Genomic DNA, 27,170 nt, shown 5'->3' on the forward strand with positions numbered 1-27,170 from the left:
CGTCCCACCCAGTTTTGTGTCATCTGCAAATTTGGGGATATTACATTTAGATCCCTCATCTAAATTATTAATATATTATTGTGAATAGCTGGGGTCCTAGCACCGATCCCTGCGGTACCCCACTAGTCACTGCCTGCCATTCGGAAAAAGACCCGTTTATTCCTACTCTTTGTTTCCTGTCTGCCAACCAATTTTCTATCCATCGCAATACACTACCCCCAATCCCATGCGCTTTAATTTTACACACTAATCTCTTATGTGGGACTTTGTCGAAAGACTTTGAAAGTCCAAATAAACCACATCCACTGGCTCCCCCTCATCAACTCTACTAGTTACATCCTCAAAGAATTCTAGTAGATTTGTCAAGCATGATTTCACTTTCGTAAATCCATGCTAACATTGTCCGATTCTACCACTGTTCTCCAAGTGCTCTGCTAGAACATCTTTGATAATGGACTCTAGAATTTTCCCCACTACCGACGTCAGGCTGACTGGTCTATAATTCCCTGCTTTCTCTCTACCTCCCTTTTTAAATAGTGGGGTTACATTAGCTACCCTCCAATCTGTAGGAACTGTTCCAGAGTCTATAGAATCTTTGAAGATGACCACCAATGCATCCACTATTTCTAGGGCCACTTCCTGAAGTACTCTGGGATGCATACCATCAGGCCCTGGGGATTTATTGGCCTTCAATCCCATCAATTTCCCCAACACCATTTCTCTACTAATACTGATTTCTTTCAGTTTCTCCCTCTTACTAAACCCTGTGTTCCCGAACATTTCTGGTCTGTTATTTATGTCCTCCTTTGTGAAGACAGAACCAAAGTATGCATTTAGTTGGTCAGCCATTTCTTTGTTCCCCATAATAAATTCCCCTGTTTCTGACTGTAAGGGACCTACATTTGTCTTCACTAATCTTTTTCTCTTCCCATACCTATAGAAACTTTTACAGTCAGCTTTTATGATCCCCGCAAGCTTATTCTCGTACTTTACTTTCCTCTTCTTCATCAATCCCTTGGTCCTCCTTTGCTGAATTCTAAACTGCTCCCAATCCTCAGGGCTGTTTTTTTTTCAGGAGAATTTATATGCCTCTTCCTTGGATCTAATGCTATCTCTAATTTCCCTTGTAAGCCAGGGTTTGGCTACCTTTCCCATTTTACTTTTGCGCCAGAGAGGAATAAACAATTATTGCAGTTCATGCATGCGCTCTTGGAATGTTTGCCATTACCTATCCACCGTCATCCCTTTACGTAATGTTTCCCAATCCATCATAGCCAACTCGCGCCTCATACTTTCGTAGTTTCCTTTACTAAGATTCAGGACCCTAGTCTCAGAATCAACTACATCACTCTCCATCTTGATGAAGAATTCTATCATATTATGGTCGCTCATTCCCAAGGGGTCTCGCACAACTAGATTGTCAATTATTCCTCTCGCATTACACAATATCCAGTCTAGGACGGACTGTTCTCTAGTTGGTTCCTCAACGTATTGGTCCAGAAAATCATCCCGTATACACTGCAAGAATTCCTCCTCTACGGTATTTTGACTAATTTGATTTGCCCAATCTATACGCAGATTAAAATCACCCATAATTACAGATGTTCCTTTATCGCATGCATCTCTAATTTCCTGTTTAATGCCATTCCCAACATCACCACTACAGTTTGGTGGTCGATATACAACCCCCACTAACATTCTTTGCCCCTTTATGTTTCTCAGCTCTACCCATACAGATTCCACATCGTCAGAGCCAGAGCCAATCCTTCCTCACTATTGCGTTAATTTACTCTTTAACCAGCAATGCAACTCCACTGTCTTTTGCTTTTTGTCTGTCCTTCCTAAATACTGAATACTCCTGGATGTTCATTTCCCGTCCCTGGACACCCTGCAGCCATGTCTCCGTAAGCCCGACTATATCATACCCATTTACATCTATTTACGCGATTAATTCATCCACTTTATTGCAAATCAATATCAGCTTATGCGCCAAGGTTTGTGGAGAACACAACAATTAGGAAACACAGGAACATAGGAGCAGGAGTATGCCATTCAGCCCCTTAAGCCTGCTCCACCATTCAATTAGATCATGGCTGATCATCTACCTCAATGCCACTTTCCTGCATTATTCCCATATCCCTTGACGTCATTAGTATCCAGATATCTATCATTTTCCATCTTGAACATGTTCAATGATTGAGCTTCCACAGACCTCTGGGATAGATAATTCCAAAGATTCACCATCCTCTGAGTGAAGAAATTCCTCCTCACCTCAGTCTTAAATGGCCTACCCCTTATTCTGAGACTATGTCCCCTGGTTCTTCTCACCAGCCAGGGGAAACATCCTATCTACATCCACCCCGTCATGCCCCTTAAGAATTTTCCAAGTTTCAATGTGATCATCTCTCATTCTTTGAAACTCTCGAGAATAGAGGCCCAGTTTCCTCAATCTCTCCTCACAAGACAATCCTGTCATCTCAGGAATTAGTCTGGTGAACTGCCGTTGCACTCCCTCTATGGCAAGTAAATCCTTTCTTAGATGAGGTGACCAAGACTGTACACAATACTCCAGGTCCGGTCTCACCAAGGCTATTATACAATTGCCGAAAGACTTCTTTACTCCTGTACTCAAAACCCCTTGCGATGAACGCCAACATACCATTTGCCTTCCTAATTACTTGCTGCACCCGCATGCTAGCTTTTAGTGACTCATGAACAAGGACATCCAGGTCCCTTTGGACAGCAACACTTCCCAAGAAATACTTTATCTTGCTGTGTGTTCTACCAAAGCGGATAACTTTGCGCTTTTTTTTTTGTTCCTGGGACGTGGGCATCGCTGGCTCGGCCAGCATTTATTGCCCATCCCTAATTGTCATCGAGGTGGTGGTGGTGGTCTTCTTGAATCGCAGCAGTCCACGTGGGGTCAGTACACCTACAGTGCTGCTAGGAATGGAGTTCCAGGATTTTGCCCCAGCAACAGTGAAGGAATGGCGATATAGTTCCAAGTCAGGATGGTGTGTGACTTGGAGGGGAACTTGCAGGTGGTGGTGTTCCCATTGCATCTGTTGCCCTTATCCTTCTAGTTGGTAGAGGTCTCGGGTTTGGAAGGTGCTGTCGAAGGAGCCTTTGTGCAGTGCATCTTGTAGATGGTACACACTGCTGCCACTGTGAGCTGGTGGTGGAGGGAGTGAATGTTTGTGCATGGTGTGCCAATCAAGCGGGCTGCTTTGTCCTGGATGGTGTTGAACTTCTTGAGAGCTGTTGGAGCTGCACCCATCCAGGCAAGTGGAGAGTATTCCATCACACTCCTGACTTGTTCCTTGTCGATGGTGGACATACTTTGGGGAGTCAAGAGGTGGGTTGCTCGCTGCAGAATTCTTAGCCTCTGATCTGCTCTTGTAGCCACAGTATTTATATGGCTACACCAGTTCAGATTCTGGTCAAAGGTAACCCCCAGGATGTTGATAGTAGGGGATTCAGTGATCGTAATGTCATTGAATGTCAAGGGGAGATGGTTAGATTCTCTCTTGTGGTAGATGGTCATTGCCTGGCACTTGTGTGGCACGTATATTACTTGCCACTTATCAGCCCAAGCCTGGATATTGTCCAAGTCTTGCTGCATTCCATACGGATTGCTTCAGTATCTCTGGAGTTGTGAACGGTGCTGAACATTGTGCAATCTCAGCAAACATTCCCACTTCTGACTTTATGATGGAGGGAAGGTCATGGATGAAGCAGTTGAAGATGGTTGGGCCTAGGACACTACCCAGAGGAACTCCTGCAGTGATGTCCTACAGCTGAGATGATTGACCTCCAACAGCCACAACCAACTTCCTTTGCGCTTGGTACAACTCCAATCAGCGGAGAGTTTTCCTCGATTCCCACTGACTCCAGTTTTGCTAGGGCTCTTTGATGCCATACTCGGTCAAATGTTGCCTTGATGTCAAGGGCAGTCACTCACACCTCACCTCTGGAGTTCAGCTCTTTTGTCCATATTTGAATCAAGCTGTAACAACCTCAGGAGCTGAGTGGCCATGGCAGAACCCAAACTGAGCGCCAGTGAGCAGGTTATTGCTAAGCAAGTGCTACTTGATCGCACTGTCGACGACATCTTCCATCACTTTACTGATGATTGAGAATAGAATGATGGGGACGTAATTGGCTGGGTTAGACTTGTCCAGCTTTTTGTGTACAGAACATATCTGGGCAATTGTCTGGTAGATGCCAGTGTTGTAGCTGTAGAACAACTTGGCTAGGGGCGCGGCAAGTTCTGGAGCACAGGTCTTCAGTACTATTGCCGGATTGTTGGCAGGGCTCATAGTCTTTACAGTATTCAGTGCCTTCAGTCATTTCTTGATATCACGTGGAGTGAATCGAATTGGCTGAAGACTGGCATCTGTGATGCTGGGGACTTCAGGAGAAAAGCTAATAGAATGTTATTGTTTATTGCGAGGGAAATTGAATACAAAGGTGTGGAGGTTATGCTTCAGTATAAAGGGCATTGGTGAGACCACATTTGGAGTATTGTGTACAGTATCGGTCTCCTTATTTAAGGAAGGATGTAAATGTGTTGGAAGCAGTTCAGAGACGGTTTACTAGATAATAGCTGGAATGTGGGTGGGTTGTCTTATGAGGAAAGGTTGGACAGGCTGGGCTTGTATCTGCTGGAGTTTATAAGAATAAGAGGTGACTTGATTGAAACATACAACTTCCTGAGGGGTCTTGACAGGGTGGATGTGCGAAGAATGCTTCCCCTTGTGGGAGAATCTAGAACTAGGGGTCACTATTTAAAATTAAGGGGTCGCCCACTTAAGACAGAGATGAGGGGAAATTTTTTCTCTGAGGGTCGTAGGTCTTTGGACTTCTCTTTCTCAAAAGGCAGTGGAAGCAGAGTCTTTGAATATGTTTAAGGCAGAGGTAGATAGATACTTGATAAGCAAGGGGGTGAAAGGTTATTGGGGGTATGTGGGAATTTGGAGTCGAGGTTACAATCAGATCGGCGATGATTTTATTGAATGGCGGAGCAGGCTCAAGGGGCCGAGTGGCCGACTCGTGTTCCTAATTCGTATGTTTGTATTCACATGATATTCCATCTGCCATGTTCTTGCACATTCGCTTAGCCTGTCCAAGACCCCTTGAATCCTCCCTGTATTCTCTTCACAACTTACATTCCTACCTAATTTTGTGACATCAGCAAATTTGGAAATATTACATTTGGTCCCCACATCCAAGTCATATATATAGATTAAGAACAATTGTGGCCTCAGCACTGATCCTTGTGATACCCCACTAGTAACAGCCTGCCACTCTTAGATTGACCCATTTATTCCTACTCTCTGCTTTCTGTCTGTTAACCAATTTTCAATCCATACCATCATATTACCCCAATCCCATGTGCTCTAATTCTGTTTACTAACATCCTGTGTGGAACTTTATCAAAAGCCTTCTGAAAATACAAATACATCACATCCACTGGATCTCCTTTATCTATGCTACAAGTAACATCCTCAAAAAACTCCAACAGGAACATGACTTGCCTCTCAAAATTCACTCTGCCCAATCATATCGTTATTTTTCAAGTTATCACATCCTTTATAATAGATTCCAACATTTTCCCGAATACTGACTTCAAACTAACAGGTCTGTAGATCTCTATTTTCTCTCTCCCTCCTTTCTTAAATAGTGGGGTTACATTTGCCACTTTCCAGTTTGCAGGAACCTTTCCAGAATCTATAGAATTTTGAAATCCACTATCTCTATAGCCACCTCCTTCAAAACTCTGGGATGTAGTTTCATCAGGTCCAGGGGATTTATCAATATTCAACCGAGTCAATTTTTCGAGTACTTTCTCTTTATTAATACTGATTTCTTTCAGTTCTTCATTTTCACAAGTCCCTTGGTTCCCTGGCATTTCAGGGAAATTTTCTGTATCTGCCTCTGTGAAGACAGACACAAAGTAATTGTTTAGTTTCTCCACCATTTTCCTATTCTCCAATCTAAATTCTCCTCTCTCCGCCTGTAATGGACCCACATTTGTCCTTGTTAATCTTATCCTTTTCACATGCCTAAAGAAACTTTTACAGTCTGCCTTTATGTTTCTAGCTAGCTTGCATTCATATTCTCTTTTCCCTTTCTTTATCAGTTTCTTGGTCATCCTTTGCTGGATTCTAAATTGCTCCCACTCCTCGGGCTTGCCACTTTTTCTGGCAACCCAATAAGCCATTTCCTTTGATCTAATGCAGTCTTCAAATTCTTTTGTTAGCCACAGTTGATTCCTCTAAGACACAAAAACCCAAAAGGAAAGCTGAATGTATATTTGTTGCAGATCATGTAATACTTCTTTAAATACTAGCCGTTGCCTGTCTACTGTCAACTCTTTTAGTGCTTTTCCCAATTCATCATAGCCAACTTGCCCCTTATACCTTCATAGTTTCCCTTGTTCAGACTTAAGACCCTAGTTTCAAAATGAACTATAATCGCTTTCAAACTTAATCTAAAATTCTATTATATTGTTGTCACTATTTCCCAAAGGCTACTTTACAGCAAGGTTATTAATTAGCCCTTTCTCACTACATAATACTAAATCTAAAATAGCCTGATCCCTATTTGGTTCTTCAACGTACTGCTCCAGAAACCCATCTCATACATACTCATCCTCCACAGCATTAGCGCTGATTAGATTTATCCAGTCTGTATGTAAATTAAGTCGCCATTGGGCTGGATTTTTCAGCCCCCCCCCCCCCCCCCCCCCACACAGTAGGGGGTCGTGGTGCGGGGGGGCCGGAAAATGTCTCTAGGAGATGTCACGGGCTTTAGGCCGGGAAAGCCCAGCCTGATACTGCCGGCAGTGGCGAGGACTCGTGGTGGCCACCACCCCCACCCACCGGGCGACGGGAGCAGCATTTACATAGTCAAAAAAATGCAAATACATGAATTAAGTACTTATCTGCTCATTGGAGTTCCGATGCAGGACGCTGGTGGGGAGGTGGGAGCAGCTAAGTATTTCAGTGTGGGGTTTGGGGGAGTGCGGGGTCAAAGTATTCTGATTGGTGGAGGGGATGGTGGGAAGGGGTTGAAGTTAAAATTTATGAACTTTGGGGAGGAAGGTTAGGTACATAAGCTAAGTAGTTTGGGGGGCGGGGGGGTGAAAGGGTAAGGAATAAACTGAATGGATATTGGCGGGGTGGGAGAGGGGATAGAAACATTTCTTTAATTTTTAAAATTAAATGTAAAATGCCTATTCTTTTAAATATTTAAACAAAATGTAAGGGCTGGAAACTCCTTAAAAATGGCGTTGGCATCCGTGCAATGGCGCCGGATGCATTGCCGGGGACAGACCGCCCACCCCTTCCATGTCATCGGGGGTGGGGGGCGGCGGTTGGGGGGTGGGTGGCGGTCTGCTCCAGACATTTAAATGAGCCGCCACAATATTCAGCAACGGGCGGATCGCTGCCAAAATCCAGCCCATTATTATTGTATTACCCATGTTATATGCACCTCTAATTTCCTGATTTACACCATTCCTAACATTACCACTGAAACCCATTTCATAATCCAGCTAATTTAGCCTCTGACGTGATCGCAACGTCAGAATATTAGAATCTGATTTTATGTCAAGTGCTCCAGTAATATTTTTGGGTTTTCATACTTGGTTTATTGCTAATGACGCCTGCATGTGGCCAGCATCCCCATTAACCAGAGTGAGTCTTTACCTGCCCAATGACTACAACTCTCTTTACAATTCTCCTCGAAATGTCACAACATCAAAGACCCTTTCCTGTACTATTTCTCAACTAAAACTGAAAATTTAAATGCAGTTGCTAATTCTTTCATGGCAAAATGCTACCAAAGAGCCATGTCCCCTTGCTGGCTTCAGACTGACTCCCCAGCAGCCACCAATAAGCTCATGAGTGGGCAAATGCATGGCAGATGCAGTATAACATGGATAAATAGGAGGTTATCCATTTTGGTTGTAAAAACAGAAAGACACATTATCTGAATGGTGATAGATTGGGAAAGGGGGAGGTGCAACAAGACCTGGGTGTCCTTGTATACCAGTCGCTGAAAGCAAGCATTCAGGTGCAGCAAGCAGTTAGGAAGGCGAATGGTATGTTGGCCTTCATTGCAAGAGGATTTGAGTACAGGAGCAAGGTTGTCTTACTGTAATTATACAGGGCCTTGGTGAGACCACATCTGGAGTACTGTGTGCAGTTTTAGTCTCCTTATCTGAGAAATTATGTTCTTGCCATGGAGGGAGTGCAAAGATTTACTACGCTAATTCCTGGGATGGCAGGATTGGCATATGAGGAGACATTGGGAAGACTAGGCCTATATTCATTAGAATTTAGAAGAATGAGAAGGGATCTCATAGAAACCTATAAAATTCGAACAGGACTAGACAGGCTAGATGCAGGGAGGATGTTCCCAATGGCTGGAGAGTCCAGAACCAGGAGGCACAGTCTCAGGATACGGGGTATGCCATTTAGAACCAAGATGAGGAGAAATTTCTTCACTCAGAGGGTGGTGAACCTGTGGAATTCTCTACCGCAGAAGACAGTGGAGGCAAAGTCACTAAATATATTCAAGGAGGAGATAGATATATTTCTAAATGCCAAAGGGATCAAGAGATATGGGGAGAAAATGGGAACAGAGTACTGAATTAGACAATCAGCTATGATCTTTATTGAATGGCGGAGCCGGCCCAAAGGGCCGAATGGCCTACTCCTGCTCCTATTTGCTATGTTTCAAAATTGGAGGCTCTTGGACACTGAACCGTCCATCAAAAGGACTGAGTAGAACCATTGCCCCTGCACCATCATAGACTGGACTGAAATCTTCAACCGGACATAGCTGTGGTAACATTTTGCCACAGCTTCGCAAATTTCTCCTTTAAGTATATATCCTATTCTCCTCAAAGTTCCTGTGAACCGACTTCCACCGCTCTTTCAGGCAACGCATTTCAGATCATAACAACTCACCGTGTAATCAAACACCCCAGAATGTAAATCAAATAGGATGTTTGGAATTGAATGGATGGCTTGATTCTGTGCCAAATACTTTAAATGATCTCCTACAGGGTATCCCATCCAGGTAAAATGCAAAGGATCACGTCTTATATATCAAGTCTCTGCTTTGTTCTGAGGTGGGCATATTAGCTAGGCTGTAACTTAATACAGTTCTGATGAAAGGTCATCTACCTGAAATGTTAACTCTACTTTTCGCTCCACAGATGCTGCCTGACCTGCTGATTATTTCCAGCATTTGCTGTTTTTGTAACTTAATACTATTCAGCCTGGAACAACCTCACAGTCCCTAATTAAAGTCTAGCATATAATGTGGCAAGCAATAAAGAATACAATAATTTGACAAAGACAAAAAAGCTTTACTTTTGTCACAGCTCTTTACAGCACAGCTCTATATTTCCAGAAAACAGCAAAACAGAAAGGGGAGCATTAATGGCTATTATATGGGCTCTTGATGACTACAGAAATTATGGGACTACAGTTTTCTGGTTTTATTGGTAAAACACTTGGGTTTGTTCTAATAGAATCAAATAGCAGCATGGAGTCCTCAGGGTTCTTGAAAATAATTAAGGAGTTGCCAGCTTTCCAGTGGCCTCTTTATTTGCTCCCTGATCTTATTATATATTGACATTTCAAGTCTCAAAAAAATATCTAGTGATGCAACTAATATTTAAGTGACTGCCAGCACAGAGCTCGCTGTTCTCTGCCAATGGACAATTCATGTAAAATAGTTCAGTTAACACTGTACACACCTCATGTTCACTTTCATCTGTGTGCAGACTTCCATTTTCATAATCTCCAATAAGAGCTCTTGCTGTCAGGCGGTGAAGTATCTGCACATAAAAGGTGTTTAGGAACATGGAGATATCGATTACTTACACAGAATCTTTTCATTTTTTTGTCTAAGCAGAAATGTCAATATAGTATGAAAGAGTTCATTGGAGTAGATAAGAAACATTGATAGAAAGTTCCGATGAAGGGTCACTGACCCAAAACGTTAACTCTGCTTCTCTTTCCACAGATGCTGCCAGACCTGCTGAGTGGTTCCAGCATTTCTTGTTTTTATTTCAGATTTCCAGCATCCGCAGTATTTTGCTTTTATTTATTTGATAGAAAGTGGGTTCTTTGTGGTATTGGTGAACATGGAATTAGCCCAACTATTACAGGACTGAAGGATGTTTTAAACGAGTTACTGTTGGCATAATGTTTGGAAAATCCAGACTAGAGTATTTAGTGATTCTGTGGTGTACTTTGGCTGTAGTAGCACCAATTTGTTTGGTTCACAAAAGATTAAATAGACTTTGCTTCATAACCCAAAGCCTGTGGAGATAATTTTAACTTTAGGCGATGATGTATCATGAGCGACATCAAATTAGTTGTTCATTATACACTATGCTTGATTTTTCTTTCCATTGATTTTGAAGTTAAATTTACCTGCTATAGGACCAGAAAAGGGAGATTATACAAATATCCAAAACAACACATAATATGTGATGCGCATTTTTGCAGTCCTAATAGGTAGCAATTCTGCCAATGTTCTATTGCAAAATCTATTTATTATAAAGGCATTTGAAATTAAAATTAAAATACCCTCAAAGGTTCAGTTGGTAAATTAGCTGCTCAGTTTTAGCTGAGCCATGCTGACCATGAGAGACCAGCTTCAATCACAAGTTTGTGTTGAAATGGATGTTCTTAGCGAGGGTAGTGATTCATTTGTTCTAGAAATAACCCAATGTAATTTTTAAGAAAAATTATAAATTTACAACCTGTGGATTAACAAATTCTAACTGATACGTCAAATATGAAGTTTTCATGAAATCACATACTATAGGCTGGATTTTCATTGTGAGATTGGGACCCCAGCACCTGGATAATTTTGGCTGCCCGACCCCGTACTGACGCAACACTATCTTCAAATGTAAATGATCTAACTGCACTGGGGGTGAATTGGGCGTACAATCAACTGCACTGGGACTGGCATGGCAGCGGGAAGCGGCTCCAGACTGCAATGTTGAAAGTAAGTTGGCAGCCATGACAGGGCTTGCTGTTGCCTTGCAGAATGGTGCAGATCAGCAGATAAGTGTTACGGTGTAAACAAGTGGCCAAATGGTGAACAGGGAGGCAGGTGAAGTGCTATGTTTCAATCACACTTCTTTACAATTTCTTTGAATAATTATCGACATCAAACAATGTCCAACCACATTGCTCTCGACAGCTAATAGCTTACATGCACTGGACCGTTCGCTCCTCCCGGTCTCCTCTGAAAATTCCCTTCTGGCCCTCCCCAATATGTTAACAAGCTCCTCAAGGAACTTAACAGGCAGTTAATGGGAGGTGAACAAGTTCCCAGCTTCCCACCCACTGCCCTCGCTTTGAAAATTGCATCAAGTTCCAGAGGTGTTGGGATCCAGAGACACCTTCCAGGATCATAACTCCAGATGTGCTCTCCCCCAGAAGTGCTTTGAAAATCCAGCCCAATGAGTTCTGAAATTCTGCTTTACTTCTTCCACCATAACTTTGGTGGGCGACCAATGGAACCCCAGACTGTGTAAACAGCTGAAAATGGCTGGTTCCATTATGTCTCGAGAGGAGCTACTAATCTCCCATTGGATATACAGAGGGAGACTGGGAAAACCCCTTAAGAACTGCAAAACCTATATTGTCTACACCAGAAATAAACCAACTTACAATGCACTAAATACTCCTCTGTGGCACAAGATTCTAAGTGTATCTTCTAAGATTTACCAAGTAGAGGAAATCAACAAAGTTGCACTTATGTAGCATCTTTAACACAGAAAAATGTTTTAAGGCACTTCACAAAGAGCAGGAGTTCAGCAGGATGACCAGAAATTACGTTTGAAAAGAACGAGCTCGAAGGATGTAGTTGACAGTGGGGTGAGATTGAGCAAAACAGATGGGTTCAGAAGAGAAATCCAGAGCGCTTGGCAGTAACAGCTAAGGATTCTTGTACGATTGTGGAGCAGAGGGAGGAAGAACATTTAAGTACATGGGAGGAAGAACATTTAAGTAAATGAGAGTCAGAACAGTGAAGAATTCCCACCTGGATATATATCTGGATCGGTTGCAGAGATAGGGTGGGATACACCCATGAAGGATTTGTAAATTAATAGGCAATATTGAAATCAATGTGTTGAAGGATAAGTAGTCAGTAGATATTAGGAGGATATCGAATATGGCATAATATGGAATAGGATGCAGGCAATAGAGTTTCGGACAGGCTGCAGTTTGTGTAGCATAGCGTTTTGGAAACCAGCAGAGATTAATGCCTGGAGATGATGAAAGCACTGTCCAGAGTTTCAGCAGCAGTGGGTTGTAGTACAGATGGAAGAATGTGATGTTATAGAATGGAGATAGATAACCTGTTCATGGATAGGATATATGTGGTTTGAAGCCCACGTCAGGGTCAAATTGGTGATTGAAATGGCAGCTCTTGGAGGCAGGATCCCAATCTTTAAAGGGAACAGGGATCCTGGCACCGCCACATAAGTGCTGGAACAAGGCAAGGTTGCACTGAGGTTCCCCTCGCCTTTTTGGCCCAGTGCCGGAAGCCTTGCTGGTGCCACAAAATCCAGCTCCAGGTGTCTTGCTCCTAGGCCTCCATCCAGTACCAATCTGTTCCAGCCACCAAGAGGTGCACAAGGCTGACATAATGATAATGCTCTCTTCAATTTTCCCTTCTGTCTATGAACAGATCCCTGTGTGCTAGTAAACTCTTACACCAGCACCGCTGAGGATAGAAACTCAGTCCCACTTACACTGATGCTCCAATTTCCTGTGTTAACATGTCACAGAAATAATTTCTTGTCCTCCACCATCACCCTAACATATTGGCAGCCTGTATATGCCCTCTGCCCAATAATCATCAATACATTAGAATAACAGTTGGATGTAAATTTAAGGCTGAATATCAATGTCCCAATTTTGATGATATTCATTAACATGTTAAAACACAATACTGAAATGAAAGTCTTGTATCTCACTACCACCCATCTATTATCCTGTATAACACACAAGAGCAGTTTAATCTTATTCATATTTTTCCTAACAATTCTGGCATTTAAGTTCATTCAAATTTGTTTTAATAGAGCAGAGTTGACTACCTTTCCCTTCGTCTTCTGCAGTTCCGTGGTGGAAACCATGGTGCTAACTTCTTGGTTATTGATCACAGCAGATAGTGTAGCCTGATGTACACAAAAAAGTGATTAAAGCACATGTGCGTTATCTTAAACCTTACAAATTACTAAGCTTTTACCAATAACTTTCTTCTATATATTCATTCTCAATCCAAGGTTGCAGAGTCCCAAAACTATAATGACTGAAATTGGACATTTGTTTTATTCATTCATGGGATGTAGGTATCGCTGGCTAGGGCAGCATTTATTGTCCATCCTAAATTGCCCATGAGAAGGTGGTGATGAGCCACCTTCTTGAACCGCTGTAGTCCATGTGGGGTGGGTACTCCCACAGTGCTGTTAGGAAGGGTGTTCCAGGATTTTGACCCAACGACAGTGAAGGAATGGTGATATACTTCCAAGTTAAGATGGTGTGCGACTTGGAGGGAACTTGCAGGTGTTGGCGTACCCATGCATCTGCTGCCCTTGTCCTTCTAGGTGGTAGAGGTCGTGGGTTTGGAAGGTGTTGTCCAAGGAGCTTTGGTGTGTTGCTGCAGTGCATCTTGTAAATGTGTCGGAGGTGGAGGGAGTGAAAGTTTGTCGATGGGGTGCCAATCAAGCGGGCTGCTTAGGCCGGATGGTGTCGAGCTTCTTGAGTGTTGTTGGAGGTGCACCGATCCATGCAAGTGGAGAGTATTCCATCACACTCCTGACTTAGAGATTCAGAGTCATCCAGCACAGAGACAGGCCCTTCAGCCCATCGTGTCCATGACGACCATCAAGCACCCAATCTAATCTAATCCCATTTTCCCGCACTTTGCCCGTAGCCTTGTATGCTATGGCATTTCAAGTGCTCATCTAAATACTTCTTAAATGTTGTGAGGGTTCCTGCTTCTACCACCTCTTCAGGCAGTGTGTTCCAGATTCCAAACACCCTCTGGGTGAAAACATTTTTCCTCAAATCCCCTCTAAACCTCCTACCCCTTACTTTAAATCTATACCCCCTGGTTATTGATACCTCCACTAAGGGAAAAAGTTTCTTTCTATTTTTATCAATGCCCCTCATAATTTTGTATACCTCAATCATGTCCCCTCTCAGCCTTCTTTGCTCCAAGGAAAACAACCCCAGCCTATCCAGTCTCTCTTCAAAGCTGAAATGCTCCAACCCAGGCAACATCCTGGTGAATCTCCTCTGCACCCACTCCAGTGCAATCACATTTCTCCTATAATGTGGTGACCAGAACTGTATACAGTACTCCAGCTGTGGCCTAACTAGTGTTTTATACAGCTCCATCATAACCTCCCTGCTCTTATATTCTATGCCTCAGTTAATAAAGGTGAGTATCCCATATGCCTTCCTAACCGCCTTATCCACCTGTGCTGCTGCCTTCAGTGATCTATGGACAAGTACACCAAGGTCCCTCTGACCCTCTGTACTTCCTAGGGTCCTACATCCATTGTATATTCCTTTGCCTTGTTATTCCTCCCAAAATGCATCACCTCACACTTCTCAGGATTAAACTCCATCTGCCGCTGCGCCGCCCATCTTACCAGCCCAACAATATCACCCTGTAACCTAAGGCTTTCCTTCTCACAATTCACAACACCACCAATTTTCGTGTCATCTGCAAACTTACTGATCATACCTCCTATTTTCACATCTAAATCATTATTGTATACTACAAACAGTAAGGGTCCCAGCACCCGATACCTGCGGTACACCACTGGTCAGAGGCTTCCACTCGCAAAAACAACCCTCAACCATCACCCCTCCGTCTCCCTGCACTACTCTGATTTTGGATCCAATTTGCCCAATTGCCCTGGCTCCCATGGGCTCTTACCTTCTTCACCAATCTCCCATGCGGGACCTTATCAAAAGCCTTACTGAAGTTCATGTAGACTACATCAACTGCTTTACCCTCATCTACACATCTAGTCACCTCCTCGAAAAATTCAATCATGTTCGTCAGACACAATCTCCCCTGACAAAGCCATACTGACTATCCCTGATTAATCCCTGCCTCTTCAGTGGAGATTAATCCTGTCTCTCAGAACTTTTTCCAATAGTTTCCCTACAACTAATGTTAGACTCACTGACCTATAATTACCTGGTTTATCCCCGCTACCCTTCTTGAATAATGGTAGCACATTCAATGTCCTCCAGTCCTCTGGTATCTCTCCTGTGGCCAGAGAGAATTTGAAAATTTGTGTCAGAGCCCCTGCTATCTCCTCCCTTGCTTCACGTAACAGCCTGGGATACATCTCATCTGGGCCTGGGGATTTATGCACCTTTAAGCCTGCTAAAACAGCTAATACTTCCTCGCTTTCAATGCTAATTTGTTCAAGTATATCACAATCCCCCTCCTTGATCTCGACACCTACATCGTCCTTCTCCATAATGAACACCGATGAAAAGTAATAATTTAAAACCTAACCATGTCCTCTGGGTTCCACACACAGATTGCCACTTTGGTCCTTAATGGGCCCTACTCTTTTCCTGGTTATCCTCTTGCCTTAATATATTTACAAAATGCCTTGCCAGTGTTTTTTCATGCCCCCGCTTCGCTCTCCTAATTACTTTTTTTAAGTGCCCCCTGACACTCTATATACTGCTCTAGGGCCTCTGCTGTTTTCAGTGCTCTGAATCTGCCATAAGCCTCCTTTTTTTTCCCTTATCCAATCCTCTTTATCCCTTGGCATCCAGGGTTCCCTGGACTTGTTGGTCCTACTCTTCACTTTTACGGGAACATGTTGGACCTGAACTCTCAATGTTTCCTTTTTGAATAATTCCCACTGGTCTGACGTAGACTTTCCTACAAGAAGCTGTTCCCAGTCCACCTTGGCCAGATTCTGTTGTATCATATTGAAATTGGCTTTCCCTCAATTCAGTACTTTTATTTCCAGTCCCTCTTTGTCCTTTTCCATAACTACCTTAAATCTTCAGAGTTATGGTCACTATCCCCGAAATGCTCCCCCACTGACACTTCTCCCACTTGTCCGGCTTCATTCCCTAGGATTAGGTCCAGTACTGCCCCATCTCCTGTGGGACTTTCTATGTGCTGGCTCAAAAAGCTCTTCTGAATGCAGTTGAAGAATTCAGCTCCCTTTAAGCCTTTGCACTAAGACTATCCCAGTTGATATTGGGAATTTGAAATTCCCTATTATTACCCTATTATTTTTACACCTCTCTGAGATTTGCCTACATATCTGCTCCTCTATCTCTCCCTGACTGTTTGGAGGCCTGTAGTACACTCCCAACAAAGTGATTGCCCCCTTTTTGTTTTTAAGTTCTACCCATATGGCCTCATTTGAGGAACCTTCTAAGATATCATCCCTCCTTACTGCAGTAATTGACTTCTTGATCAACAGTGCAATGCCACCTCCTCTTTTACACCCTCCCCTATCATGTCTGAAAATTCTACCACCTGGAATATTGACAGGCCCTTCCCTCAACCATGTCTCTGTGATAGCAATCATATCATACTCCCATATGTTAATCAACGCCCCCAATTCATCTGCCTTACTAGTAAGACTCCTTGCGTTAAAACAGATACAATCCAGCCTTGCATTATTCGCTTGTGCCTTAACAGGTCTATATTTGCTCTGCCCTCCAGACTGACTCAGTTTCTCTTCTATATTTGACTGTGCATCACCCCCTACTGTACCTCCACTCTGTATCGCATCCCCCTGCCAAATTAGTTTAGAAACCCCCACCGAACAGCACTAGCAAACCTCCCAGCAAGGATGTTGGTCCCGTTCCGGTTCAGCTGCAACCCGTCCAACTTGTACAGGTCCCAACTTCACCAGAAACAGACCCAGTGATCCAGTAAACTAAAGCCCTCCCTCCCGCACCATCTCTTCAGCCACGCATTCAGCTGCTCTATCCTCCTATTGCTATACTCATTGGCACTTGGCACCGTGAGTAATCCAGGAGATTACACCCTTTGAGGTCCTGCTTCTTAATCTGCTACCTTGTCCCCTAAATTCTTGTTGCAGGACCTCATCCCTCTTTCTACCTCTGTAATTAGTACCAATGTGGACCACGACCTCCGGCTGTGCACCCTCGCCCTCCAGAATACTCTGTAGCCGCTTGGTGATCTCCATGACCCTTGTACCAGGGAAGCAACATACCATCCTGGAATCACGTCTGAGACCACAAAAACGCCTATCTGTTCCTCCAACCATAGAATCCCCCACCGCTACTGCTCCCTTATCCCTTTTTCTCCATCCCAGCATAGCTGAGTCACCCACGTTCCGGTCATGACTCTCTGTGCACTCTCCAGAGGAGCCCTCTTTCCCATCGGTACTCAGAACCGAATACCGGTTAGAAAATGGGATATCCTCTGGAAACTCTGGCACTACCTGCCCTGACTGCTTTGTCTGTCCGGCAGGCACCCAGTCCCCCCCAGACTGTGCTTGTCTCGGCACCGGGTTGATCACTTCCTGAAATGTGCCATCCACTTAGTCCTCCATCTCGCGGATGCGCCAGTGACTCCAGCCACCCTTAGAGCTCCGAAGCTCAAGCTTCTGCAGCTGGAGATACTTTCTGCAGACATGATTGCCAAGGTCACATGGCACATCCACAACTTCCCACACTGCACAGGAGGCACATCCCACCTGGCCGAGCGGCCCTGCCATTACTTAATTTTACAATGAAATTTTGCTAGTGTAATAACTTACCAGATATTTACAATCAGCTTTATCCCCTGTACCTCTGAGGCTGAGAAGGCAAAAAAAGAGACCAAAGAGCACCTTCCAATGCCCCCGCTGCCCCCAGCCAGCGAAAATAACCACACTCAACTTACAGCCTCACTCTGTGCAAACATCACTAGTACAGCTAGTAATCACTAATAAATTACAGGTGTAGCTATCCTAGGGCTTTATTTTAAAAGGAACTTTTCTTTTACTCTGGTCTATCCCAGCTATCCACAGGCAATAACAGCTGCTGCCCACCGACCAATCAGCCCACAGAATTTCAGTGATGTCCCTATTAGTTTTTTTTTAACAGAGGGCTTTAACAGAGCGCACGCTGACACAATCAGAGAGCCTGCCGCTGCCCCGGACTTCAGGTAAGTGAAAGGCCTCAAGCCCCACTCTTTCATTTAATAGCTCCACTCCAGTCCCAGTTCCTTCCAGGTCGGCCACTGCCCTGGACTTCTAAGTGAAGGGCCTCGAACCATGCTCTCTTAATTAACAGCTCCACTCCAGCCCCAGTTCCGCCGCTGCCCCTGACGTCTGGTAAGACTTGTGCCTTGTAGATGGTGGACAGGCTTTGGGAATCAGGTGGTGAGCTACTCACTGCAGGATTCCTAGCCTCGGACATGCTCTTGTAGCCACAGCATTTATATGGCTACTCCAGTTCAGTTTCTGGTCAATGGTAGCCCCTAGGATGTTGATAGTGGGGGAGTCAGAGATTGTATTGCCATTGAATGTCAAGGGGAGATGGTTAGATTCTCTCTTGTTAGAGATGGTCATAGCCTGGCACTTGTGTGGTGCAAATGTTTCTTGCCACTTATCAGCCCAAGCCTGGATATTGTCCAGGTCTTGCTGCATTTCTACATGGACTGCTTCGGTATCTGAGTCGTGAATGGTGCTGAACATTGTACAATCATCAGCGAACATCCCCACTTCTGACCTTATGATTGAAGGAAGGTCATTGATGAAGCAGCTGAAGATGGTTGGGCCTAGGACACTACTCAAGGAACTCCTGCAGTGATGTCCTGGGACTGAGAAAATTGACCTCCAACAACCACAACCATCTTCCTTTGCGCTAAGTATGACTCCAACCAGCGGAGACTTTTCCCTGATTCTCATTGACTTCAGTTTTGCTAGGGCTCTTTGATGCCATACTCGGTCAAATGCTGCCTTGATGTCAAGGGCTGTCACTCTCACTTCACCTCTGGAGTTCAGCTCTTTTGTCCATGTTTAGGCCAAGACTGTAATGGGGTCAGGAGCTGAGTGGCCATGGCGGAACCCAAACTGAGTGTCAGTGAGCAGGTTATTGCTAAGCAAGTGCTGCTTGATAGCACTGTCGATGACACCTTCCATCACTTCACTGATGATCGAGAATAGATTGATGGGGTGGTAATTTGCTGGGTTGGGTTTGTCCCGTTTTTTGTATACAGGACAAACCTGGGCAATTTTCCACATTGCCGGGTAGATGTCAGTGTTGTAGCTGTACTGGAACAACTTGGCGAGGGGCACAGCAAGTTCTGGAGCACAGATCTTCAGTCCTATTGCCAGAATGTTGTCAGGGCCCATAGCCTTTGCAATATTCAGTGCCTTTAGTCATTTCTTGATATCACGTGGATTGAATCGAATTGGCTGAAGACTGGCATCTGTGATGCTTGGCACTTCTGGCTGAAGATTGATGCAAATGCTTCAACCCCATCTTTTGCACTGATGTGCTGGGCTGCCCCATCATTGAAGATGGGTATATTTGTGGAGCCACCTCCTCCAGTTAGCTGTTTAATTGTCCACCACCATTCATGACTGGATGCGGCAGGACTGAAGAGCTTAGATCTGATCCGTTGGTTGTGAGATTACTTTGCTCTGTCTATTGCAGGCTGCTTACGCTGTTTGGCATGCAAGTAGTCCTGGGTTGTAGCTTCACCAGGCTGAGGTATGCCTGGTGCTACTCCTGGCATGCCCTCCTGCACTCTTCACTGAACCAGGATTGATCCCCTGGCTTGATGATAATGGTAGAGTGGGGGATATGCCAGGCCATGAGGTTGCAGTTTGTGGTTGAGTAAAATTCTGCTGCTGCTGATAGCCCACAGCACCTCATGGGTGCCCAGTTTTGAGTTGCTAGATCTGTTCGAAGTCTATTACATTTAACACGGTGGTAGTGCCACACAACACAATGGAGGGTAACTTCAATGTGAAGACGGGACTTTCGTCTCCACAAGGACTGTGCGGTGGGCACTCCTACCAATACCTTCATGGACAGATGCATCTGCATCAGGCAGATTGGTGAGGACAAAGTCAAGTATGTTTTTCCCTCCACCTGCTGCAGAGTCAGTCTAGCAGCTATGTCCTTTAGAACTTGGTCAGTAATAAGGCTACTGTGCCACTCTTGGCGATGGACAGTGAAGTCCCCTACCAAGAGTACATTCTAACCCTTGCCACCCTCAGTGCTTCCTCCAAGTGGTGTCCAACATAGAGGAGTAGTGATTCATCAGCTGATGGGCCGTAGGTGGTAATCAGCAGGAGGTTTCCTTTCCCATGTTTGGCCTGATGCCATGAGGCTTCATGGGGTCCAGTGTCGATGTTCAGGACTCCCAGGGAAACACCCTCTTGACTGTATACCACTGTGCCGCCACCTCTGCTTGGTCTGTTCTCCCGGTGGGACAGGACATACCCGGGGATGGTGATGGTGGTGTCTGGGACATTGTCTGCAAGATATGATTCTGTGAGTATGACTATGTCAGGCTGTTGCTTGACTAGTCTGTGGGACAGCTCTCCCAACTTTGGCACAAACCCCCAGATGTTAGTAAGGTGGACTATGCAGGGTCAACAGGGCTGGGGTTGTTGATGTCGTTTCCAGTGCCTAGGTCGATGCCAGGTCGTCTGTCCGGTTTCATTCCTTAATGACTTTGTAACAGTTTGATACAACTGAGTGGCTTGCTAGGCCATCTCAGAGGGCATTAAGAGTCAACCACATTGCTGTGGGTCTGGAGTCACATGTGGGCCAGGCAAGGTAAGGACAGCAGATTTCCTTCCTAAAGGACATTAGTGAACCAGATGGGTTTTTACGACGATCGACATGGTTTCATGACCATCATTAGACTAGCTTTTAATACCAGATTTATTAATTGAATTCAAATTACACCTTCTGCCGTGGTGGGATTCGAACACACGCCCCCAGAGCAATACCCTGGGTCTCTGGGTTACTCATCGAGTGACAATACCACTATGCCACCGCCTCCCCCTAATGTAATTTTCAGACAATTTTCGTACTATTTGCCCACATTTACAGGATCTTTAAGTGTAAACGCTAGAGAGATCTTAATACAGATTGGTCAGAAGTAATGTAATGATCTATTAAAGAAAAAAGTCAATCTCACCTGAGTGCAATGCGGGACAAAACCGTAGATAAGCAATCTTGAATTGCTGAATACAGAATGAATCTGCGCAGGGGCTTGGACTGGACCTGAAGCATTGAGACTGAACTGCTCCCACTTAACAGAAATTGAATTGCAGCCTGGTTGAGTCACTCGATCCACCTGAGATAGAACCTATCACAAAGAGATACATGATAAGGTCAAACCTTATCTAAAATTAAGATTCAGCCAGGATAAATGAAAGTGTGCATTAATTTAGAGTAAGCTGAAAATGTGATCAATTCTCCTTCTTTAAGCAATAACTATAAGGGGAAGAAAAATCTAGAGCAAAGATTGTTCAAGGTACTCTCACCTTTTACAAAAGGAAACTAATTCACATCAAAAACTTCAATTTCCTCCACATATGAAGACTCTCAACTATACTAGAGTGGAGAATTCCTTGCACACATTATGGTTTTCCAAGGTCAATAGCTTCACAGTGGGTCTCAAACAGGTGGGGAGCCATATTCCCCACTAAGCTGCGCGAGCCTGTAAGATACTACACAGGCCTTGCTCCGTAGTAAATGCGTGGCCCCACAAAAAAGTTTGAAGGGAGCCCCACTGAAAAAACTGGCCACGCACAGCAAGTAAATTTTTGAAGGAAACATCAGTGGAAAGTTATGTTCCCTGCTATTTATAACATAAATTTATGATCAGTATTATTTTCTGTGATAAAAGAGGCAGGTACTTTGAACAAAAGATTCTCCCCCTAGACTTTCCCTCCCCTTTAATAACTGTGCATGAACTAAGCACAGATTATACTGCAACAATAGCATTACATATGAGCATAGTTCTATTAGCTTACATTTGGAGAAAATGACTACATTTTACCCTCTCCTGCAAGTACAAAACAAAAATCCTGGTTTCAAATTGTAGCAGCAAAGAACAAACTTCTGGAACTAGTACTTCTACTCCACTAGAATTTTGCTCACTTTGTGCCCTAACATATTTTGTAGTGAGTGAGACCAATGATGGTATCTGTTCTGAACATCACTTGCCACTGTTCTGGCAGGCAGAATATTTGATATCAATCATGCCCATGTGAGGTAGGTGTGCAGAGTTGTTTGATGGCAGTATACATCCCAGAGATCATTAAAATGGAACAGTAAAATTAAGGCAAGCGTAGTTCCTTTTTTCCCTGCTGACTCATAGATTCTCACAAGCCTTTGTACCAATTGTTGGCAAGAACTTTCTGTCCCCAGCATAGTTACTGCCATTAAATTTGTTTCCCAATATGAATCCCTCACTGACATGTTTGGATGGAAAAAACAACAAAGCAATATCAGGCAGGCCAGGCCTATATGAGAAATACTTTGTGCTCATCTGTCAGATTCCATGCACCTCCATCTGCAGACAAAGCTGAAAATACCTCACCTTGGTAAGTGACTAGTGCAGATTTAGGTTCTAATTCTCAAAGATAGCTGGTACAACCAGCCTAACTGCCTCATTAAGATAAGCATAATCTTGGATGTTTTCCTGGAAAAACCTAATCACCATATGCCATACTTTCAACGGCACGACATGGCCAGTCTTCACACGTGAATCTAACAATGAGTGCTGGCAGACTATTCTATTGGAGTTGGATGCAATTATCACACCCAGGCCTGATTCTGTCCTTGCCAACATCCATTATGTACACATCGCAGCAGAAATCATTGAGCATGAACACCGACTGATCTTTTTCCTTCCTTTACATATGGATATTGAAGTAGAATATTATAAGCACCCCAATAATTTAACCTGGTCTCTATGGTTCAATAACAAATATACCACTCAGGGCGCCAATAGGTTTTAAGAAGTCTTTAAGCTTTTCATCCATCATTTTAATTCATCATCTTGATGAGCACAAGGTCATCTTTTCAACACTCATAATAAAACTATTAAAACAAAATTGAAAATATATTATAGATGTTCCTGAAAGCAAAAAAGACCTACCTTTGCTTTCCAGCTGAATCTGGTATTCTTATCAAAAGTTTCATATGCTCCACCCCCATATTGTGCCAAGAGTCTAAGTGTATGGCGATTTGCTGTTGATCTAATTGAAAATACAGTAATTAAGTGTTCCATTAATCACGATGCTGCATTGTATGCTATGTGTGCCATGTATTTCAGCCCATTGCTAGCAATTATCACATGGAGAAACCTGAAGACACTAACTATGATTAAACAGAGAAATCTAGAACCATCAAGCATGAACCTGCTGACCTCTCTCAGAATGACAGCATTTGTGCTCTCATACTGCCACTAGTTCAGTGCTCTTGCTGTTGCCCGTCAGCCAGCCACCCCAGATTGCTGCTATCCATGCCGGATGCTGCAGTCCAAAGCTGGGCTTTTTAGGCCCAGAGCTGCTAGAGAGTGTCCTGCTAGGGCACCAGGTGTTTGCCTCAGTGAAAGCCAGCAGCCTTCCACCAGCCATGCTGCAGTCACTGGGGTAGCACTGGGACAGATAAATGCACCCGTAAGACTGGCACTAAGGAAATGTACAAGGGTGAAGTTTTTTTTGTATAAATGATGTGTTTTGGGGTAAAGATATTCTAGAAAGGTCATTGGTGATGGCTTTTACTGCAGGATCTTGCCCAGGGGACACAGTGATGGGGAGTCTCATATGAATGGTAAGCTAGGGAATGGTACAGTCGCGATGGTGAATGGCTGTTTCCTGAAGGGAAGTGGAATCTGAGCAGGTGTTCTTGGACAGCCCGTCCAGAGTCAAGGAGTCTGGACAGCAAGCTCCCTGCCTCCTCCTCTTCCTCCTGTGGTGGCCTCAGGATGCCTGGTGACAATGGCTGTGCCCTAATGATGGTAATATTGTGGAGGATGCAGCAGATCATCTTTAACTTGGAGACATAGTCAGGGATATATTGGAGGGTTCTCCCTGAGCAGTCCAGACAGCGGAAGTATTGCTGCAGCAGGTCGATGGTCTGCTCTACAATATTTCTGGTGGCTGCATGGCTTTCATAAAACACCTCATGTGGCTAGGAGGCAGAGGGAAGTCATCAGGCAGGTGTAGAGGGGGTATACCTTGTCTTCTTGCAGCCATCCTCTGGTTCTTCTTGGATTCCCAAAGACAGCGGGAATGACAGACTGCCTCAGCCTGAAGGCATCGTGGCTGCTACTGGGATAGGAGGCATTCACCGATATTGTGTGCAGGATTGCACACCAACTGCACATTGATGGAATAATAGTCCTTTTGGTTCTTGTACATCTGAGTTACCATGGGGGCCCCCACAGAGTCATGTGCATGCAATCAAAGGCTCCCTGCACCACTGGCTAAGCCACATGCCCTCTAATCCTGCTCCTCTCTGCTTAGAGAGAGAACACACTGTAATCGCCTCTCTTCAAATATAGGGCCTCTTTAACCTCCCGTATCCAGCAATGCACAGCCTACTGGGAGATGTTCAATATGTTGCCCACTCCTGCATGGAATGATCCGATCGCAGAGAAGTTTAATGCGACTGTGACTTTATGGCCACTGGCAGCACTGAACTGTGTGAGGCTGTAGATCCTCTTGAAGGAGGTGGCATAGTTCTGTGACCACCTCCTTGTTGAATCTGAATTGCCTGAGGAATTGTCATACAGTCAGAGGCATTTGTGGAACAGCAGGAGGCCATTCAGCCCATCGAGTCCATGCACTAGTTTAGGTGGAGGTAGGAGAAGTCTTCGCTGAAAACACATGGTGGGCCTTCTATGGAGAGGCCTCCTCCTCCTCCCACTTCGCAGAGCTTCCCCTCTGTGCTGCTTGGGCTCCATTACTCGGTCACATTGCAGACCCAGAGGCACTGCAATTACAGACCCATATCTGTTGCAGACTTGGTGACTTGGTGTGTACAGGTGACCAAAATCTCTGCTCTCCCTGAATGGAAACACCAACTCACCAACAGACTTGCAAAAACAAGGCACAATACATCCACAGCTAAAATAAGTCAATAGTACCTCACGTGCAAGTTGGATGGCTGGCCCATTAAATAGTGCGAGTAGAGGCCCTCATGCAGCTGAATGCATGTTCAGCTGTGAGTGATTAACACAAGTGTTAACTGGATCTGCGCAGTCGATGTTAGAAACCCTTGCACCAAATCAGCCGCAACAGCTTATTAACGTCACTATCAGACCTGTCCTGATGCTTTGGGTATAAACACAAACCGGCACGAACGCCCTTCCCAATATGGGGTCCTAACACCAGTGGCGCTATGGAGCCCAATTTCCAGCCAGTGACTTTACAACTGAAATGGAAGCTCTATACAAGGAGAACTTTTGGGTAAAACAATAAATTCCCAGGAATAAATGTTATTTCTCCCAGAGGTCGTAGGGAGACTTGGAAGCAGATTTGTGAGGCATTAGTAATCATTACGAGGGAGTTCATGAACACTAGAGTGGTACCAAGAGACTGGAAACAGACCAACATGGTGCCAATATTCAAAAGGGGTGACATTTCAGATTCAGGCAACTACAGACTCATTAGTCTTACTGAAATCCAATAAAAAGTAATGGAATGGCTTATACACGAACTTGAAGATTTCTGTCCAATAATAACTTAATTAATAGATTCCAGAGAGGAAAATTCTGCCAAACCTCAACTTCTTTGGAGGAATTGCATCCCTACAATGCATTGTACCCAGACTTCCAGAAGGCATTAACATCAAGGCAGCATTTGACCGAATGTGGCATCAAGGAGCCCTAATAAAATTGAAGTCAGTGGTAATCAGGGGGAAAACTCTGCATTGGCGGGAGTCATGCCTAGCATATACGAAGGTGGTTATAGTCGTTGGAGGCCAAACATCTCAGCCCCAGGACATTGCTGCATGAGTTCCTCAGAGCAGGGTCCTAGGCCCAGCCATCTTCAGCTGCTTTATCAATGACCTTCCCTCCATCATAAGGTCAGAAAGAGGGATGTTTATTGATGATTGTGCAGTGTTCAGTTCCATTCTAAAATCCTCAGATCATGAATTAGTCCATGCCCACATGCAGCAAAACCTTGACAACATTCAGGTTTGGGCTGTTAAATGGCAAGTAATATTTCTGTCATACAGGTGCCAGGACATGACCATCCCCAATAATAGAAAGTCTAACCACCCTCCCTTAATGTTCAATGGCATTACCGTTGCTGAATCCCCCACCATTCTGGGGGTCACCACTGATCAGAAGGTTAACTGGAACAGCTACATAAATAAGGTGGCCACAAGCGGAGGTCATAAACTGGGTATTGTGTGGCAAATGACTCACCTCATAATATGCCTGAACCTTTCAATCATCTACACGGCACAATTCAGCAGTGTGATGGAACACTTGCCTGGATGGGTGCAGCTCCAACAACACTCGAGGAGCTCGACACCATCCAGGTCAAAACAGCCTACTTGATTGGCACCACATTCATCCCTCCATTACCGATGCACCATGATTGCAGTATGTACTTTATACAAGATGCATTCCAGGAACTCACCAAGGCTTTAACGACAGCACCTCCCAAACATGTGACCTATACCACCTAGGAGGAGGACAGCAGGAGCATTGGACCACCACCACCTCCAATTTCCCCTCTAAGTCACACACCATCCTGACGTGGAACTATCTCATTGCTTCTTCATCGTCACAGGAATAAAATCCCAAACTCCCTCACTAACAGCATCATGGGAATACCTTCACCACACAGACTACAGCAGTTCATCACCACCTTCTGAGGGCAATTAGGGATAGATGATAAATACTGGCATTCCAGCAATGCCCACATTCCAAAAATAAAGTAAATAAAATGTTGGCAATTTCACAAAAAAGGCTATTAGTTAAGATTACAGCTGCGTAGATTCAGGGTAAATATTCAGTATAGATAAGAAACTAGCTGAATGGTGGGAGTGGAGTTTTAAAAAACGCGCCAAAAGCCCAGAGTTGGAGACAGAGCAAGAGAGAGAAGCAGCGGGAGC

General features: G+C 44.3%; 1 protein-coding gene across 6 annotated transcripts in view; it reads right to left on the bottom strand.

Annotated features, from left to right (window-relative positions):
- The window catches only part of parp4 (poly (ADP-ribose) polymerase family, member 4), a 245,720-nt gene that overhangs the window by 51,595 nt on the left and 166,955 nt on the right, over positions 1-27,170 (bottom strand). For all 6 annotated transcript variants that reach the window (XM_068033698.1, XM_068033696.1, XM_068033697.1 and 3 more), the window contains 4 exons: positions 23,194-23,293; positions 21,223-21,393; positions 13,145-13,225; positions 9,776-9,856 (listed from right to left, as the gene is read on the bottom strand). In XM_068033698.1, coding sequence (XP_067889799.1) covers positions 9,776-9,856; positions 13,145-13,225; positions 21,223-21,393; positions 23,194-23,293 — 433 coding nt within the window. The remainder of the gene's footprint in view (positions 1-9,775; positions 9,857-13,144; positions 13,226-21,222; positions 21,394-23,193; positions 23,294-27,170) is intronic.

This window comes from Heterodontus francisci, chromosome 6 (genome assembly GCF_036365525.1).
Source record: "Heterodontus francisci isolate sHetFra1 chromosome 6, sHetFra1.hap1, whole genome shotgun sequence".
Classification (NCBI taxonomy): domain Eukaryota; kingdom Metazoa; phylum Chordata; class Chondrichthyes; order Heterodontiformes; family Heterodontidae; genus Heterodontus; species Heterodontus francisci.